At 43.3% G+C, this 18,275-nt stretch overlaps 1 protein-coding gene across 1 annotated transcript in view; it reads right to left on the bottom strand.

Annotated features, from left to right (window-relative positions):
- LOC126356146 (keratin, type I cytoskeletal 9-like) overlaps positions 1-16,860 on the bottom strand; it is a 113,748-nt gene extending 96,888 nt beyond the window's left edge. Inside the window, exon 1 of the mRNA XM_050006887.1 lies at positions 16,552-16,860. Coding sequence (XP_049862844.1) covers positions 16,552-16,621 — 70 coding nt within the window. The 5' untranslated portion in view covers positions 16,622-16,860. The remainder of the gene's footprint in view (positions 1-16,551) is intronic.
- Between the last annotated feature and the right edge of the window lie 1,415 nt (positions 16,861-18,275).

The following is an 18,275-nucleotide window of genomic DNA, read 5'->3' as shown; positions in this document are numbered from 1 at the left end:
GAAATTAAGCGCATTTCTTTTAGTACTCGTGTGAATAACTTCACGCTTTTCTTTATTCAGGGTCAATTGCCACTTTTCGCTCCATACAGATATCATATATAAATAATTTTGCAATTCGTTTTGGTCATCTGATCACTTTATAAGACAGTAAATGACAGCATCATTTGCAAACAATCTAAGAGGGCTCCTCAGATTGTCTCCTATGTCGTTAATATAGACCAGGACCAATAGAGGGCCTATAACACTTCGTTGGGGAACGCCGGATATTAGTTCTGTTTTAGTCGATTAGTTTCCATTACTACGAACTGTGACCTTTCTGACAGGAAATCAGAATACAGTCACACAACTGAGGCGATATGCCATAGGCAGCTTGTGAGGAACGATGTCGTAAGCCTTCTGGAAATCTAAAAATATGGAATCGGGTTACCAAACTAACCGAGGAGACTCAGTGATTAGCATATTGGAGTCGCACTGGGGAGGACGACGGTTCAATCCGCTTCCGGCCGCCCTCATGTAGGCTTTCCGTGATTTCCCTAAACCGCCTCAGGCAAATGCAGCGACGGTTGCTCTGATATGGCAGAACCGATTTCCTTCCACATCCTCCAGCGCCCGGGTTCAAAAATGGTTCAAATGGCTCTGAGCACTATGGGACTCAACTGCTGTGGTCATTAGTCCCCTAGAACTTAGAACTACTTAAACCTAACTAACCTAAGGACATCACACACATCCATGCCCGAGGCAGGATTCGAACCTGTGACCGTAGCAGTCGCACGGTTCCGGACTGCGTGCCTAGAACCGCGAGACCACCGCAGCCGGCCACGCGCCCGGGTTCCCGGGTTCGATTCCCGGCGGGGTCAGGGATTTTCTCTGTCTCGTGATGGCTGGGTGTTGTGTGTTGTCCTTAGGTTAGTTAGGTTTAAGTAGTTCTAAGTTCTAGGGGACTGATTACCATAGATGTTAAGTCCCATAGTGCTCAGAGCCATTTGAACCATTTGAACCTTCCACATCCATCCCTAATCCGATGGGGCTGATGACCAAGCAGTTTGGTCCCGTCCCAAAATCAACAACCAGCCAAACAGTTACCAACTACAGCACGCAACGCAAAAGCCGCCGACATCGTTCTGCACTCATACAGAGATTGGAGCACATCCAGTAAATAATTGAGGACGTTTGGTGCGAGAGGTATTCTGAGCTGAAGAAGGTCGCATAGCAGGGGGATTTTTGGCGGGCTGCATCAAACGAGTGAGTAGATTGATGAGTCTCACTTCCAAAAAAAGGTCTCGATGTTACATGTTTACCTTATCATTAGATTTACATCATTCGAATGAAAGTAACAAAAATTTCGCCGTCACTGAGCGCCGCACAGCTGACTAGCCCTTTGGCGCCCCTTCCCGTCTGGAATATGTTCTGATCAGATTAGCTTTTCTATCCTGGCCTCCGTTGAAATACGTGGATTTGCTTATCTAGGCTGCGGGCGCTCTTGGAACGACGTCACTGCCCGGTGCAGCTGACACGGCGTTTGTTTGCAATGTGTGGGAGGGAGTGACGACCGTGCGGCGTATGCAGACTGCCTGGCTGCACTCCAGAGAGCGCATCTGCCCAGGGCCCTCCAGGCGCTGCGATATTCCGGGAGCCGTCCTTGCATCGCCGCAGAGTGGTACCCCACACATGCCGGCCGGCAGGCGGAACTCGTCGGCCAAGGTCAATGGGGAAGGGGGGCGGGGAGCGGGGGCGGGGGGCGGTGCAGGCTCACGTATCACATACGTCACAGCGTCAGGGGCCTTCCTCAACCAGGAACTCGGAAATGACCGTCTGCGCGAGTGGTTTCACATGCTGCGCCACAAGGCACAGGACGAGGCGCCGGTAATGCTCATTCAGTACAAACACGAGGAAACTAGTACATTCTCAGATGTGGCGGTGCTGAAGATTACGTGGCTACATCGAGGTAACTGATGAAGAGGTACTGAATCGAACTGGGAAGAAAACGGCCGTACGACACAACCTGACTGAAAGAAGGCGTGGGCCGCGCGGTTTGAGGCGCCATATCTCGGACTGTCCGGCCCTTCCCGCCGGAGTTTCGAGCCCTCCCTCTGGCGTGGGTGTGTGTGTCGTTCGTAGCATAAGTTAGTTTAAGTAGTGTGTAAGTCTAGGGACCGATAACCTCAGCAGTTTGGTGCCTTAGAAATTCACACACATTTGAACGTGTGAAAGAGGGCGTGGGTTGATAGGACAGATGCTGAGACACAGAGGAATAATTGGAAGTGTGAGTACGAGATTGGATTGATAAGTCTGGTAAATTTCCATGATAGAAGTGAACATTTTTGTTGCGCCTTTATGGCTGGTAAGCTTGATTATTTCAAGTATCGTAAAGAATTTCAGCAATTTAAGGCGCGCAGTTGACATCCGTCTGAATTGATCAGCGTGTCGACTGCTATTGAAAATCGAGAAAACTGTGTATTAATAAACATTTTAATTTGAAGGGTTCGATTGCCGCGAAAGTCAAAACAGAATTGGATGAAGTTCACCTGAACTCAAACACCATCACTGAAGACCATTTACTTTCGGATTAATGAATTTAAATGTGGTCGGACAGGTACCGAAGACAAAGAGAGCTCCTGCTGCTCAACTGAGGTCAGCACAAAGGAAACCATCGGCAAAATCCATGTTATGGGAATGCAAGACCGCCGAATAAAAATTCGCGAGATACTGAGATTGTAGGCATCTCAACTGAGCTAGTGTATAACATCCTACACGGAGAATTGGCTACGAAGAAGCTCTGTGCTTGGTATGTGCCACGGCTGCTCACAGTTGACCAAAAGGGAATCCAGCACAACATTTCAACACAATGTCTGGAAATGTTAATCCAGTCCGCAAGACTTCTGGCGTCTATTTGGTGACTATTGATGAAACCTGGATCCATCATTACACAAGAGAGTGAAAAGGCAGTCAAAACATTCGACAAACGCTGGTGAAAGTACACCGAAGGAGGCGAAGATCACTTTGTCAGCCGATAGTATACATGCCGACGTCGCAAACTGAAGATGAAGAGATAGAGAAAGTATATGAGGATATTAAAAGAGTAATAGAGTATGTAAAGGGACATGAGAATCTAACAGTCATAGGGGAGTGGAGTGCAATTCTAGGAGAAGGAGTAGAAGGGAAATTTACTGGAGATAATGGGCTTGGGACAAGGTTGGAGAGAGGAGAAAGACTAACTGAGTTTCAGCAAGTAATAGCGAATACTCTCTTCAAGAATCACAGGAGGACCAGTTTACTTGGAAAAGGCCGGATGATACGGGAGGATTTCACTTAGATTACATAATAGTCAGAGATTCTGAAATCAGATACTGGTTTGTAAGTCTTACCAAGGATTAGGTGAAGACTCCGATCACAATTTAGTAGTCATAAAAAGCGGGTTGAAATTTAAGAGATTTGTCAAGAAGAATCAATATACAAAGAAGTGGCCTAAGGAAGTACTAAGGAATGACGAGACGTGCTTGAAGTTCTCCAACCTTGCAGATACAGCAATGAGGAATAGCTCAGTAGGCAGTATAGTTGAAGACGAATGGACTACCCTAAAAAAGGGAAATCACAGAAGTTGGTAAGAAAAACATAGGTCCAAAGGAGATAACTGTGAAGAAAGCATGGGTAACAGAAGAAACACTTCAGCTGATCGATGGAAGAAGGAAGTATAAAAATATTCGGGGAAATTAAGGAACACAGAAATACTAGTCGCTAAGGAATGAAAAAACAATAAGTGCAGGGAAGCTCTGTTGAAATGGCAGTATGACAAATGTGAAGAAATCGAAAATGAAATGATTGTCGGAAGGACAGACTCAGCATACAGGAAAGTAAAAATAACCTCCAGTGAAATTAAAAGCAAAGGCGGTAACATTCATATAGCAAAGGGAATTCCACTGTTAAATGCCGAGGAGAGAGCGAATAGGTGAAAAGAGTACATTGAAGGCATCCATGACGGGGAAGATTTGTTTGATGTAATAGAAGAAGAAACAGGATAGGATTTAGAAGAGAAAGGGGATACAGTATTAGAATCAGAATTTAAGAGAGCTTTGGAGGACTTGAGATCAAATAAGACAGAAGGAATAGATAACATTCCATTAGAATTTCTAAAATCATTGGGGGAAGTGGCAACAAAACGACTATTCACGTTATTGTGTAGAATGTATGAGTCTGTCGCCATACCATCTGACTTTCGGAAAAATATCATCCACATAATTCCGAAGAGAGAAAGAGTTTACGAGTGCGAGAATTATTGCACAATCAGCTTAACAGCTCACGCATCAAAGTTGCTGACAAGAATAATATACAGAATAATGAATAAGAAAATTGAGGATGTGTTAGATGACGATCAGTTTGGCTTCAGGAACGGTAAAGGCACCAGTGTGACAATTGTAACGTTGCTGTTGATAATGGAAGCAAGACAAGAAAAAATCAAGACACATTCATAGGATTTGTCGACCTGGAAAAAGCGTTCGACAATGTAAAATTGAGCAACATGTTCGAAAACCGGAGAAAAATAGGGGTAAGCTGTAGGGACAGACGAGTAATATATAATAGAACTGAGTAATTGCAGCTGTGTAAAACGAATTTTTCGTGTCACACGCGTTTCGGCTTTATTATTTGGAGGGCATCTTCAGTGGTCTGAAATATAGACATATGTTTGTTTATACAGGATTATTTTGTTTTACGTATCGGATGTTGTATACCAACGTTATAAGGATTTCTGGCACTTTCATGTTTTCAGTGACGTTTAGATTTCTACTTACAAATGCTTGTGCTGTCCTACACGTGTTGCTGTCGCAACCTAAGAGTTGTTCTTCTGCTAACTCCCATTCGAAATTTCATTTGCACAGAACTCTCATGTATTTCATATTACGTTTTGGATGTGTTTTCCAATTAGGGAATGTGTGTGTAAATGGGATTTTGTATTTGCCTATGCGTGGTTAGATGTATACAGGGTGTAACGAGTATAAGTGCAGATATTTTTAAGTGTTGTACCTTAATATACATACACATGAGTGTGCTGGTTGTTTTTTCTCTGCATCAAACAGACTCCTCACAAATACATCAAATAATTTACCAAATGATGTCTTCCCTACAGTCATAACTACGCCACTAAGTGGACTAAGCCTGCAGTATAGACTAACCGTTTTACGTCCATACATCAATACGTCAGCACCTGACGTGGTGCCCAGGGGAAAATAAGATTGACGGCTGGCTCTTGCCACATGTACTTGGAGGTACTAACTAATCTAGAAAACTTATACTTCTAATAGATGTAATTATTGGTCTGCAAATGACGTAAATACTGATGTAATTTGTTCAGTTTACTGCCCTCAGTCATCAATAGAAATATCTGCACTTATATCTGTTAGTTCCTGTTCATGGATACGATTTTTTACCTTATCATTCCTGTTATTAGGTTTAGCAGCGAGTGTGTTGATATGGTCTGGCCATTTATCATCTCTTTCTCTGCAGTGGATTTCTGGGTGTGGTAGTTTGCCTACATTACGATAAGGTATTAATTGTATTAATTGTGGCAATTTTTTGTGGTTGTTTATCAAGAGGATTTACATGCCTTTTTCTAAGTTGGTAGGATCATCCTTCATTGGTAGGATGAAGACATTTGAACGGTTAGTTCACAAACACTTGTGCCTGCACCGATTTTATACTTTGTCGTCAATTCTACAACAAAAAACCGCCTGTTCTGATTTACAGAGCGAGAAAGCTTCGTAAGTCCACGTTCCGTTATGTGCCGTGAAAATCCAAAACCTTGTCGCCTACTCGTAATTTCACGGTCCTTCCATAGATGCTCACGACAGTATCACGTGAAGAGACGAAAATTTTACAGTTTACGAAATTTTCGCTTCCAGGCACTGGGCCATACTTATTTGGTCGTTGTCATCGTTGTTTAGATCATTGGATTTCCGCATTTGGGCCTACATCGTCGCTAAAATGATTCCCCATTCGTGTCTGATTCCCTTATATACTTTCCTGACCGCTTCACTTGCAATGCCATTAGTTGGAATTCACTTTCACGATAGGTGGCGGTCATAATGTTTTGACCCTTCAATTTACACTGTCAAGTCACATCAGTGTGGATACCTGTCAAAAGAAGTGTGTCCCACTTCAAACTTTCTATGAGATTTGCAACGCTCTCACGATGGCTAAATATACCAGTCACGAATCTTGCCGCTCATCTTTGGACCTTCTCAATCTCTTGAATCAGACCCAACTGGTAAGGATGCTTTAAGACTGGTCAAACTAACGTATTGTAAGTTATTTCCTTTGTTGAAGGACTGCGTCGCTTCAGGATTCTACCAATAAACCGAGATCTAGAGTTCACCTTGTCCGTTACTTGTTTTATCTGAGCATTCCATTTGAGATCATTTCGAATAGTCACACAAAGATACTTGACGGACTGCTTCCAAAGACTGGGCATTTATTTTGTAATCGTACATGAATGAGAATTTTCATCTTGTTACACGCAGTAGGTTACACTTACAAATACTGAGAGTGCCAGTCATTACACCAGGCATTTATTTTCTGCAAATCCTCATTGATTTGTTCACAACTTTCTTGTGATACTACTTTCCTGTAGACTAAAGCATCATCGGCAAACAGTCTAATGCCGCTGTCAATGCCATCAACCATATCGTTTATGTAAATTGTAAAAAGCAGCGGACCTATTACGCTGTCCTGGGGCACACCTGAAGTTACGCTTGTATCTGTTAAAGTCACCCCGTTGAGGACCACATATTGCTCCGTGTCTGTTAGAAAACTTTCTATCCAACCGCATATGTCGTCGCATAGACCGTAAGCGCGCACTTTTTGGAGGAAGCGACAGTGCGGAACTGAGTCGAACGCCTTTCGAGTTGAGTATCAACCTGGGAGCCTGTTTCTAGAGCCTGTTGTATATCATGCACTAAGAGGGCCAGCTGTACCTCGCATGACCGCTGTTTCCTAAAACCATGCTGGCTTCTACAGATGAGCTTCTCAGTGTCTAGAAAGGTCATTATGTCTGAACACAAAATATGTTCCATGATTCTAAAACAAATCGATGTCAGTGAAATTGGCCGGTAATTATGTGTATCCGATTTTCTACCCTTTTTATAGATTGCTATGACCTGGGCATTCTTCCAGTCCCGTGGAACTTTCCGCTGTTCCAAAGATCTCTGATAGACGATGGATAAGAAATGTGCTATATTTGTAGTACAGTCATATAATCATATGGCGATACCGTTTGAACCAGATGCGTTCCTGGCGTCTAGGGATCTTAACTGTGGAATGTGGAGCCATGCCGACTGCAGTGCCGTGCTCAGCTGTGCTAGGTTTCTCGGTTGAGGATCCATGGCGATAACAGCTCGATAGAGGTGGCCGCGCATGTTCTCGATTGGGTTTTAACCGGAGGAATATGGTAAACTCACCCCGGTGCTATTCGAACAACGCATGTAGTCTATGAGTTGCCGGCCGGAGTGGCCGAGCGGTTCTAAGCGGTACAGTCTGGAACCGCGCGACCACTACGGTCGCAGGTTCGAATCCTGCCTCGGGCATGGTTGTGTGTGATGTCCTTAGGTTAGTTAGGTTCAAGTAGTTCTAAGTTCTAGGGGACTGATGACCACAGTAGTTAAGTGCCATAGTGCTCAGAGCCATTTGAGCATTTTACTCTGCGAGTCGTGCGACACGTTGCATTATCCTGCTGGTAGATGTCATCGTGCCGACGAAAAACAATCCGTATGTAAGGGCGGACATGGTCCGCAAGGATGGATGCATACTTGAGTTGATCCATTGTGCTTTGGAATGACGAGATCACCCAGGAAATGCAGAGAAAATATTTACCAGGCCGTAAAGCTCCCTCCTCCGGGCTGGACACTTCCGACGACTGTTGCAGGGTGTTTGCTTTCAGCCCGATGGATCATAAAAGGTGCTTCTTCTGAAAAGATCACATATTGCCAGTCAGTGGACGTCTAGTTGCGGAAGGGCGTGCAACTTCCTTCATCGCTGATGAAGTCAGCACAGGTGGATGAACCTGGCGCCTGCTGTGGAGGCCCTTACTCGCTGAACGGCCATTGAGGAGAAACTGTTGATAGCCCCTCGGTTCATCTAAGCGGTCAGTTGCGCAACAGTCGCACAGCTATTCGCCCGTACAGATGTCCCCAGCCCTCATTCAGCCCCTACCATCTATGGCCCTGTAGTGCGCCACAGCTGACTCGGAATCATTTTGGATAGCGCCAGTTTGCCATAAGGGTATACTTTAACCATGGAGGCACGCGAACAGTTTAAAAACTTAGACGTTTCAGAAATGCTTCCGCCGCTGTGGTCGAGCAGTTCTAGGCGCTTCAGTCCGGAACCACGGGGCTGCTACGGTCACAGGTTCGAATCCTGCCTCGGGCATGGATGTGTGTGATGTCCTTAGGTTAGTTAGGTTTAAGTAGTGCTAAGTCTAGGGAACTGATGACCACAGATGTTGAGTCCCATAGTGCTTAGAGCCATTTGAACCATTTTGAACCAATGGTCATGCCCTAATGGTCATCCAATAAATCGCTCCGTTTCAGCAATAGATCAAAGACTGCACTTTTCCCGCATCCCCAGACACGCTTTATATACGTTCCACTGCTAGTGCTGCCACATGCCGTCTGTGAGTGTTTACTGCGCGTTTACGTCGAACATAGGCGGTGGTCACATTAACGTGACTGGACCGTGTATGAAGTTGTAGGTGGCAAGAAGCGATCTTCTCCAACCACGCACTGGAGATGAATCGCGTTACATCGGACTGCACAGACGTGCAACCGTGGAGAAACGACCGCTCGCAAAAACGACCGCTTCACTTTATTTAGCACCTATCAGTTTAACGGCCAGTTGTCAGATTCTTTTGTAAGGTAACGATCGGGAGAAGTTATGTTTGAAGCGGTAAGAATGTAGTTGGTTGCCAGAGAATGGGCGTCTGGGCGCGCCGGAGAGCTGAGTGGGCAGCCACTGAATGCCAGCAGAGCGAATCCGAAAGGTCGACGGCGCCTCCTGCAGCTGTCGGCCGCCAGCCACGACCACCCGGGCTCACCTTGACACGGAGCCTGCGCGCTGCGCTGAGGCGTCTTCTGCCGTGCAGGCAGCCACACAACGCGCCGAGCGGGCAGCTCGCCAGCCCGTGTTAAGCGGCTCGAGGTCGCGCCTGACGCCTCTGCCGGGAGCTCGTCGGACAACAGCAGTGGGCACGTGCGACAGTAACCGCAGTCTCTACGTCTCCACGTACAGGATGACTGGACAGTAGCGGCGCTGCTTCCGCTTCTCATCTCTAAACTAGCTTATACGAGACAGCGGAGATAATACTGAAGATGGCCAAGTTGTTCCTTTCGTTTAGACATTGTCATGCCTATCGACAAATTGTTATTGCTGTTGCACCGCCTGTAGCGTTGGCAGAAGAGCGAACACCGTATTACTAGTAGAGGCCGGAATGCACGCGTTTTAGCTCACGCAGGCTGGCGTGAGGAGGGAAGGACTATACTGACGTGAGGTCTGGAACATGACAAGGAATTAGAATTCAGAAAGCGGACGTAGTTTGATACTAAACTTTAATCCATTAATGATGAACGCCGCTCTTGATGGTACATGATTCACAATATTATCTGTTCAGAAGACATATAGTAACTGAGAATGGCGCCTTGCTAGGTCGTAGTAAATGACGTAGCTGAAGGCTATGCTAAACTGTCGTCTCGGCAAATGAGAGCGTATGAAGACAGTGAACCATTGCTAGCAAAGTCTGCTGTACAACTGGGGCGAGTGACACCACACCGCCCTCGCAACGAAAACAGCGCTCTATTCCTGTGAACCACAGTGGAGTGCGTGGTACCACACGCTAGCGTTTCTTCCTATTCCAGTGAAAAAAAACTGCTCGCAGAATCTATGTTTACATCTGCATACACACTCCGTAAGCCACAGTACGGTTTGTGGCCGAGGTTAACTTGTACCATTATTGGTCAGTCATTCCCCTTCCTATTCCACTCGCCAACAGAGCAAAGGAAAAGCAGTGGTGTGACAAAAGCCATCATATATCTCCTAATACCGCGTCGGGCCGCCTTTTGTCCGGCATAGTGCAGTAGCTCGACGTGGGATGGACTCAACGAGTCCGTATAAGTCCTCTGCATAAATTTCGAGCCATGCTGCCTCCATAGCCGTCCATAAATGCGAAAGTGTTGTCAGTGTAGAATCTCGTGCACGAATTGGTCTCTCAATTATGTCCCATAAATGTTCGATGACATTCTTGTCGAGCCGCCTGGGTGAGCCAGTTCTCTCGCTCAGGCTCACCTGAACTGCCTACAACTGTGACCTCGAGACATGGCGCATTGTCATCCATAAAATTTCCATCGTTGTTTGGGAACATGAATCCTTGAGTGGATGCAAGTGGTCTCCAACTAGCCGAACATAACCATTACCAGTCAATGACTAGTTCAGTTGGACCAGGGAACCAATCTATTCCGCGTAGGCGCAGGCGCCGCAGGCGATGTGGTGCTATTAGCAAATGTACTCGCGTCGGTCGTCTACTGCCATAGGCTATCAACGCCAGCTTCCGCCGCACTGTCCTGATGGATGCGTACGTCGTGCATGCCTCATTGATTTCCGCGGTTATTTCACACCGTGTTGCTCGTCTGTTGGCACTAACAGCTCCACGCAAACGCCGCTGCTCTCGGTCGAAAGTATTATCGATGGTGAGAGATAATGCCTAAAATTTGGTATTCACGGCGCTCTCCTGACACTGTGGACCTCGGAATACTGAATTCCATAAGCCGCGCTGGATTAGCCGAGCGCTCTTAGGCGCTGCAGTCATGGACTGTGCGGCTGATCCCGGTGGAGGTCCAAGTCCTCCCTCGGGCATGGGTGTGTGTGTGTGTTTGTCCTTAGGATAATTTAGGTTAATTAGTGTGTAAGCTTAGGGACTGATGACCTTAGCAGTTAGGTTCCATAAGATTTCACACACATTTGAATATTTTAATTCCCTAATTTTCCCATAGTGGAATGTCCCATGCGTCTAGCTTCAACTACTTTTCCGCATTCAAAGTCTGTTAATTACCGCTCCGCGGCTATAATCACATCGGAAACCTTGTAACATGACTCATCTGAGTACAAATGACAACTTCGCCAGTGAATTGCCCTTTTATACATTGTGTTCGAGATACTACCGCCATTTATGTATGTCCATATCGCTGCCCATTACTTTTATCTCCTCATTGTATATCTACAACACACTTTGCACGCCGCAGTACGGTGTATGGCGAGAGAGTACTTTGTACCGCTACTGGACATTCCCTTACCTGTTGCTGTCGCAAATAGAACGACGAAAAGAACGACTGTTTCTATGCTTCTGAACGAGCCCCGATTTACCTTATCTTGTCTTCGCGCTCCTTATACAAGGTGTACATTTGTTGCAGTACGACCATTCTGGAGTCTGTAAGAAATACGTAAAAAACATTTTCTTCTCCTTCATCTCACTTCAGAAGCGTTTCGTAATAATCGCATGTTGACCAAATCTGCCGGTAACAAATCTAACAGGACTCCTCTGAATTACTGCTTAAATGCTTCTGTGCGTGGTATGATTAGTCTACTCATGTGTTCACGATCCCTACGGGAGTGAAGAATAGTGCTTCTGTAATTGGCGTCTATTTTCAAGCGTCTGGCGATTCACGTTTTTCGGTATTCCATGTCGTCCTCCCGTAAATCAAACAGACCTGTAACCAGCAACCATAGAGTGTTTAGTCACCAATAAAGTACCACTCCGTGACGAATTTCTTCGTAGCACCAATTTATGTACTCATTATTAACGACATCTCATACCGTGACTTCAGTATAACTTCAGTGCAACAGAACGATCTATGTAAGTGAGGCTTGGCAGTTGCTTTTGCTTTTGATAATGCTCGGCTACGACAGCCTAGGAATTATCTTCCAACATTCAATACGTATAGATTTAAATGTTCATGATAAGCTGCCTGATTTTGACTGCTGTCTCTGTGTCGTTCTGAATGGTAAAACAATGAAAAGAAGGGATAAAGTCCAGTCTTGATTCATAGCGTATTCCTCCGGTCACCGAGACAGGTTGTAAATTGGTTAACACACACTTTTCGGGAAGAATGAGGTTCTTTTCCATTCCGGATATACATCTCTAGAGTCCTCGTGATTTCCTAAAATCTACTGAAGCGAATGCCGGGTTGGTTCTTTTAAAAAGACTTTGCTGTTTTCCTCCTGCGCCCTTGCCCTGTCCGTGGTTATACAGCATTTTGTTTCTAACGATGTTGTTGTCGGCAGGATGTTAAACACTGCACTTCCATACCGAACTTCATTGCTGTTTCCTTCCTGCATACGAATGAAACCAATACGCGCATCACTGTAACATTCTCATATGACATCACTGAAAACTGCTTAGTGGTCAGGAACTTAGGAAAGAAAATTGAAGAGTAGTCTGATAGTCAGAAGCCATTACCGCTCCTCCCACGGCTGGTCAACTACTGTTGTTGGAAAGTTGTTGCAGCAACAGGAATCGAATCGGTGATCCTCACCATGTATGCAATCTTCATAAGAGAGGCAAAACTGGTGTCTTGATGAAAATACGTCTAGTAACTATGGAAGAAACAGAAAGTAAGGCAAACCTGATTTACGGAAGGCTCTTGTATTCTGCGACGCAAAAATTGTCTTTGGGAACAGAGTATTTTTTTCTTTTTTATTAAGAACACCGAAAGGACTTGGTCAGGGTTATACATTTTATTACGTAGCAGCGATCCATCCAAAGCGCGTATCAGGAAATACAACATCATCGTAATGCTCAGGCAGAAAATTAATCCTAGACTCTTATTTCCATTTCCAGTCCATTACTGTTATGCAGCTTTCATGAGACAGGCCTATCAGAAGGGCAAACACGATATTTTACTTGTACTGTATATTAAGTTATTAAATGTATTTTTTCAACTGTTACGTCGTTTTAATAGAACGGGGGAATCAGTTCAATAGCCAAATTTTCAGAGGTAGTTTACGCATATGCGTTGAGCATTTTCTCATTGTTTCCGTTGGATTATTCTTAGAAAACTGCGTTGCCTTATGTTTTCTTGAACTCAACTGACTTCATGAGTGTTTACAGTAAATTTCTTTCATTTTTCGTTTAAAATCAGCGGTGCACCATACGGCTATGCGCTGTACAAGTCGTTCGGAAGTAAATCTCTTGTTTTCCGTAGTTCATTTGATCACTCCGTGTGACACATGGTGAATATTTCCTACGTGAAGACACTAGTTAACGAGACTCAAGTTGAAACACTCATGGATCTAGTTATCTGGATCGTCAAAGCAAACAGTGATGTCAGCCTCCATGAACACTGAAGCGTGTGTTTAACTGCGTGATGCTTACAGCTCCACATGATGATGGATAGTAGCACTTTAGAGAAACAAATATACTGAACACGGGCATGCATTCCTCTCTGACACTTGTCTTCGGAATGTTTCAATATATTTACACTTAAAACAAGGAGTATTATTTATTCGCCGGCAAAGTCGCACTCTAATCACACATAATAAACGGTTTTGAAATAAGTTTTTGATGTAGCGTGTCCTTTTTAGTGCGAAGGCAATATCTCATGATATTTGCTGGAGTTAACCATAAACCGAAATTGGTGTGATTATAGTATAATTTTTTCGGCGAATAGACAAACTTTTAAAGTGAAACATTTTATGCCTTAATCCAATGCGGCGTTAATAGATAGTGCCTTTTAAGATTTTGTTGTTGAAGGATTTGTCTTACGACATTTTTTTCGCGTATAACATCTTTTTTGCTGCAACCTTGCGGTTGGTCTTAAATTTCTGTGAAACTGTTTTATTCTTTGATGCCGCGGGGAGACAATCTCTAAGGTGGTGTACAGCGTGTTTCGATTACAGATTGGTTCCATTCCAAACAGTGAGCAACGAGATTTGCACCTGAAGAAGACAACTAGGGAAGCGTTCGAAAAAAAAGAAAATGACAAATCGACTGCAAACTCAGAAAGTTGTAAATCATCCACTTAGACGAGTACTAAAAATCACACGCAGCACGAATGCTCCGTATTGTATGGGACGCAGCCTATGACGTTTCCAGTTACTCCAGAAGGTCGCCGTGCGTTGTATTCAGCGCGGCTGGTTCTCCAATGCAGTTGTTTGCGCCGTGACCTCCCAGCTAACGTATTCCTCCTACACGTGTAAATATTTCAAAGGAGTAGGAAAAGAGCCTGGCGGGTCGGCTTTCTTGCTGCTGGCTTCCCTTCGCATCCGAACGAGAGAGGAGGAAACGCATTATGTAGATCTACAGCGCACAACCTCGCAATCTAATTTGAGCACAGAACGTGACAGGAATCTCTAACCGAGAAGACTCTTGACGATACCTTATTCTTTTCGCTAACACGTTAAAATGCCAGTTTTCGATTATTTACATCTACACAAATGTACAAGTTTAATTTATCGATCAGCAGTCCAATTCATGCCAGTTTTCTGTTACTTATTTTTCTTTATACTTCAACACAGCGACAAAAGGATTTATGGCGGACTCGTGGTTTGACCAGGCTGTTTACTGTAATAAATTACACTTCAGCCTCCCCATGAAGAGCTGCTGAATTTCAAATACCGAAATCCTGACAGTTCGTAAACGAAATATGATGGTCTCATGATTTTCGGACACTGAGAACATAAAAGCCTTAAATATATGGTGTTCCTTTTTCGCTAAGCCAAAACTAATTTTCCGTAAGTGCTTAAGGATATATGAAATTCGTTATATACAATACGGAACATATCCAAAAATTGCAACACCTAACAACATGCATAGTTCCCAAATTTGGTGGTGTGGTGCTGAAAAAGATTGCTTTAAGAAAAGCAATAAACAGCGGAATTGAAAGTAAAAGAAAAAGAAGACCTAAAATGGCAACTGAATCCGTGCAAAACTTGATATTCTATAAGTATAAAACATTATCAACGCGGAAAGACTTTTAATAGCAAAGAATATTAATTTTTAATTTATTTATTATTTTTCAAAGAATCCATCTGCACTGGAGTAACGGTTAAAGGTCTTATAAGTGCCAGATTCGATTCCGAAGGAAGTTAATTTCTGTATTGATCTATGTAATAAAAAATTTATCTTTGTAAAACTTAAAACTCTTTAAATGTTTCAAGTGATATATTACCTAAACATGAGACAGGCAAGTAAGGCTGTACGTAGCCCGAAAGTTGTCTTACACACTGCAGTGCTTTACTGAACATGGTGCTACTGGAGGTGATTAGTCGCAGTTACCGACATAAAACAGAATGGAGATGTGAGTCGCCAATCGGTTTATACTTTTAAATATAAGACATTCTTGCTACATCCCGAAATCATCTTTAAATTATGTATCTTTTGTCTTTTAGAGCTGTCTTTGGCAGAATTTCATTATTCCACAGATGAATATGTCATATAGTGACCCACAATAAATTGCATTTATAGGGAAACGATGCCAGGTGACAAATTTTTCTTTAAATGATGTGTTTGCAAAATTTCCTTTGAACACTTTAACTGTAACCAGGTAATGCAATTACGATTGGAGCCGAGAAGATGTCACGACATCTGTCTGGAAGGCACCTTTTGCACCACTACAGATTGTAGGCACCTTTGAGCCAAATTTAAAAGTTATGCGCCAAGATGGGAGACAGTTACGGGGCTTCGATAAAGTGATCCTTTAATTCTCTTTAGCACTATACTATAAATGCGCCCAGTGAAATGGGCGCCCATACAGAAATCTGGCAAATTTGCACCCAGTATTCCTATTTTCTTGGAACAGGAACAAAGGTACAGAAAGAATAATAGCCAAACATATATAATCCACTTCGATTCGTCTGCTGGCTGAAACAGATATGGTAATTTACTGTCTCAATTAACTGTAACCAGATAATGCAATTATGATGCTCAGCGTTAAGGGGCAAACGAAACGTTCAGTATTTACACGACACAGTGTGCATTCTACGTATGTTTTTCCATCGATAGCTTGCATCATATTCCGATTCTACGACAATGGTTAGCATTGGCAGTATTACAATACTAACATTAGCTACAGTAAATTAATATTGGTGTTACACCAAACAGTTGCTCTAAAGTGAAATACATTTCTTTCCACGCTTGCTCCTGTAGGACGGAAATCGCACACGTGCTCAAAATGCAGAGTGATGTTTACTCAGTCCCTGTCACAAGCCATCATGTATGGGAGTATAGAAGCAATGTACACGTAAACCATATTGAGCAAAGGTGAGATATTTCTGCACCGGAAGAAGCTAAATTAAAAATCCGAACACACATTGGTAACCAATAATTTTCAGTTTCGAAAATCATTATTTCACCTGCCTTCTTCGTTGGTGTTACTTAATGGGAAATATTTAAAATAGCTAGAGATTAATTTTATAGGTCAATGTTTTCTGATTAACAAAGTTTATTATTAATTAAGATACGCCGAACACGAGAAGGGATTACGTCCAGACGAGTAACATAAAGCGCTACGGTGGCCGTACCTTCAGGTGGCGTGAATGCGATAGTCGAAGCTGCCGCGACGAGCAGCAGGAAGATGGTGTTCGTTGTCATGACGACGTCGTCGGTAGCTGCCCTGCGATGTACAGACGGCGACGCACAGACAGCCAGTGTGCCGAGGTCGCAGGCGCGACCCGTTTTAAAACCTGGCGCCTGCGCCGAGCGCTGACGACGCTCGCCGGAAATTCCCGAGCTGCATTGACCGCGGTCGTGATCGCACTGTCGTGCGCGATTCGTCAGGTACACGCCGACCTCCGACCTCGCATCTGCTTGCACGTGCCAGTCAGACTCGTCTCCTTTTTACTCACTTTGACCACCTGTGGACAATTTTAATCATAAAATATTGGCACACGAAGTAAATAACCGTGACGTAACAATCCACGCAACATTCACCGTTATCAGAGGTTTTATATTACTTTTTAAAATTAAAGTCTACATTAATGAAAGGATCGATTTTCTTCACTTCTTTATATCTCTTTTTTACAGCACTAGTACTGCTATAGATCTACTTCGTTTGAAATTAACAAAGCATTTGATGATGTACCCTTTCTTCAGTAAAGGTTACCTTGAGAAATCTAAACCTGTCTCATGAGGTGTTAAAAAAGGCACTTATTTAGTGGCTTGACTGTTTCAGTCATGTGTATTTTCGATATTATTCATACAGTCTGTTTAGATATTTGTTATTATTACGAAACGATCAAAAATGTTCAAATGTGAAATCTTATGGGACTTAACTGCTAATGTCATCAGTCCCTAAGCTTACACATTACTTAACATAAATTATCCAAAGGACAAACACACACACCCATCCCCTAGGGATGACTCGAACCTCCACCGGGATCAGCCTCCCAGTGCATGATTGCAGCACCTTAGACCGCTCAGCTAATCCCAAGCGGCTGTGACGTTAATGTATAAAGGTTAGAGTAAAGGGATTTGAAATGAATCAACTAAATTATAAAGCATTCTTAGAGTAGAATGATTATGTCGAAAAAGGAGTGACCTAAATAATACCATTTTTGCAAATTGAAAATATCGAGCAATATAGGTTACAGGTTCTCCATTTTTATTAACATGCAGAACAGTTAGGGGTTTCAGCATGTAGTAACAGTTTATAAATATGAAAATAGATAAAAACAAAATTATTCCGAGAACCTTTCAACACTTGCGCCGAAACACACGAATTATCATTCACCGCCAACAGTCAAAGCTTTCTTTATCATAAGACCCAAAAAGCTTAAAAACCTAAGTATTGCTGCCAACTGAACCTGAACTCGCAATTTCTATTCTTTTGAGGTTTAAAGCAAACACTACTCTTTATCTCCTAAATGTAATCAATAAATTTTTGTTCACAGATGATTCCAAAATTCCTTGAGCTCTAAAAGAAAAATTACATACAGGTATAAGCAGTGTATGATTACAATACCATACACATAAACTCACTGAAAACCTGTTCTGAAGTTGCCTATCCAAGTATGTAGTCTTGGTACGTCTGATATCAAATAAACATTTTTCATTTGATAAATGCTCGTCTTGATAGTGTGGCTAATATAAGATCCAAAACCTTCGGCGGATTTTGTTATGAAACAAAAAAAGAGACCTATATCCAAAAAACTTCATTACTCATTGAAAGTTATTTCCGTTGGTGACAATTTACTTTGGTAACGTTAATACAGCTGGAAGCATTCGTTTTCGAAAGCTTTTTCTGGTA

Source organism: Schistocerca gregaria, chromosome 1, assembly GCF_023897955.1.
Source record: "Schistocerca gregaria isolate iqSchGreg1 chromosome 1, iqSchGreg1.2, whole genome shotgun sequence".
Taxonomy (NCBI): domain Eukaryota; kingdom Metazoa; phylum Arthropoda; class Insecta; order Orthoptera; family Acrididae; genus Schistocerca; species Schistocerca gregaria.
The sequence above is the reverse complement of the archived record's forward strand: the minus strand, read 5'-3'. Positions and strand labels throughout refer to the sequence as shown.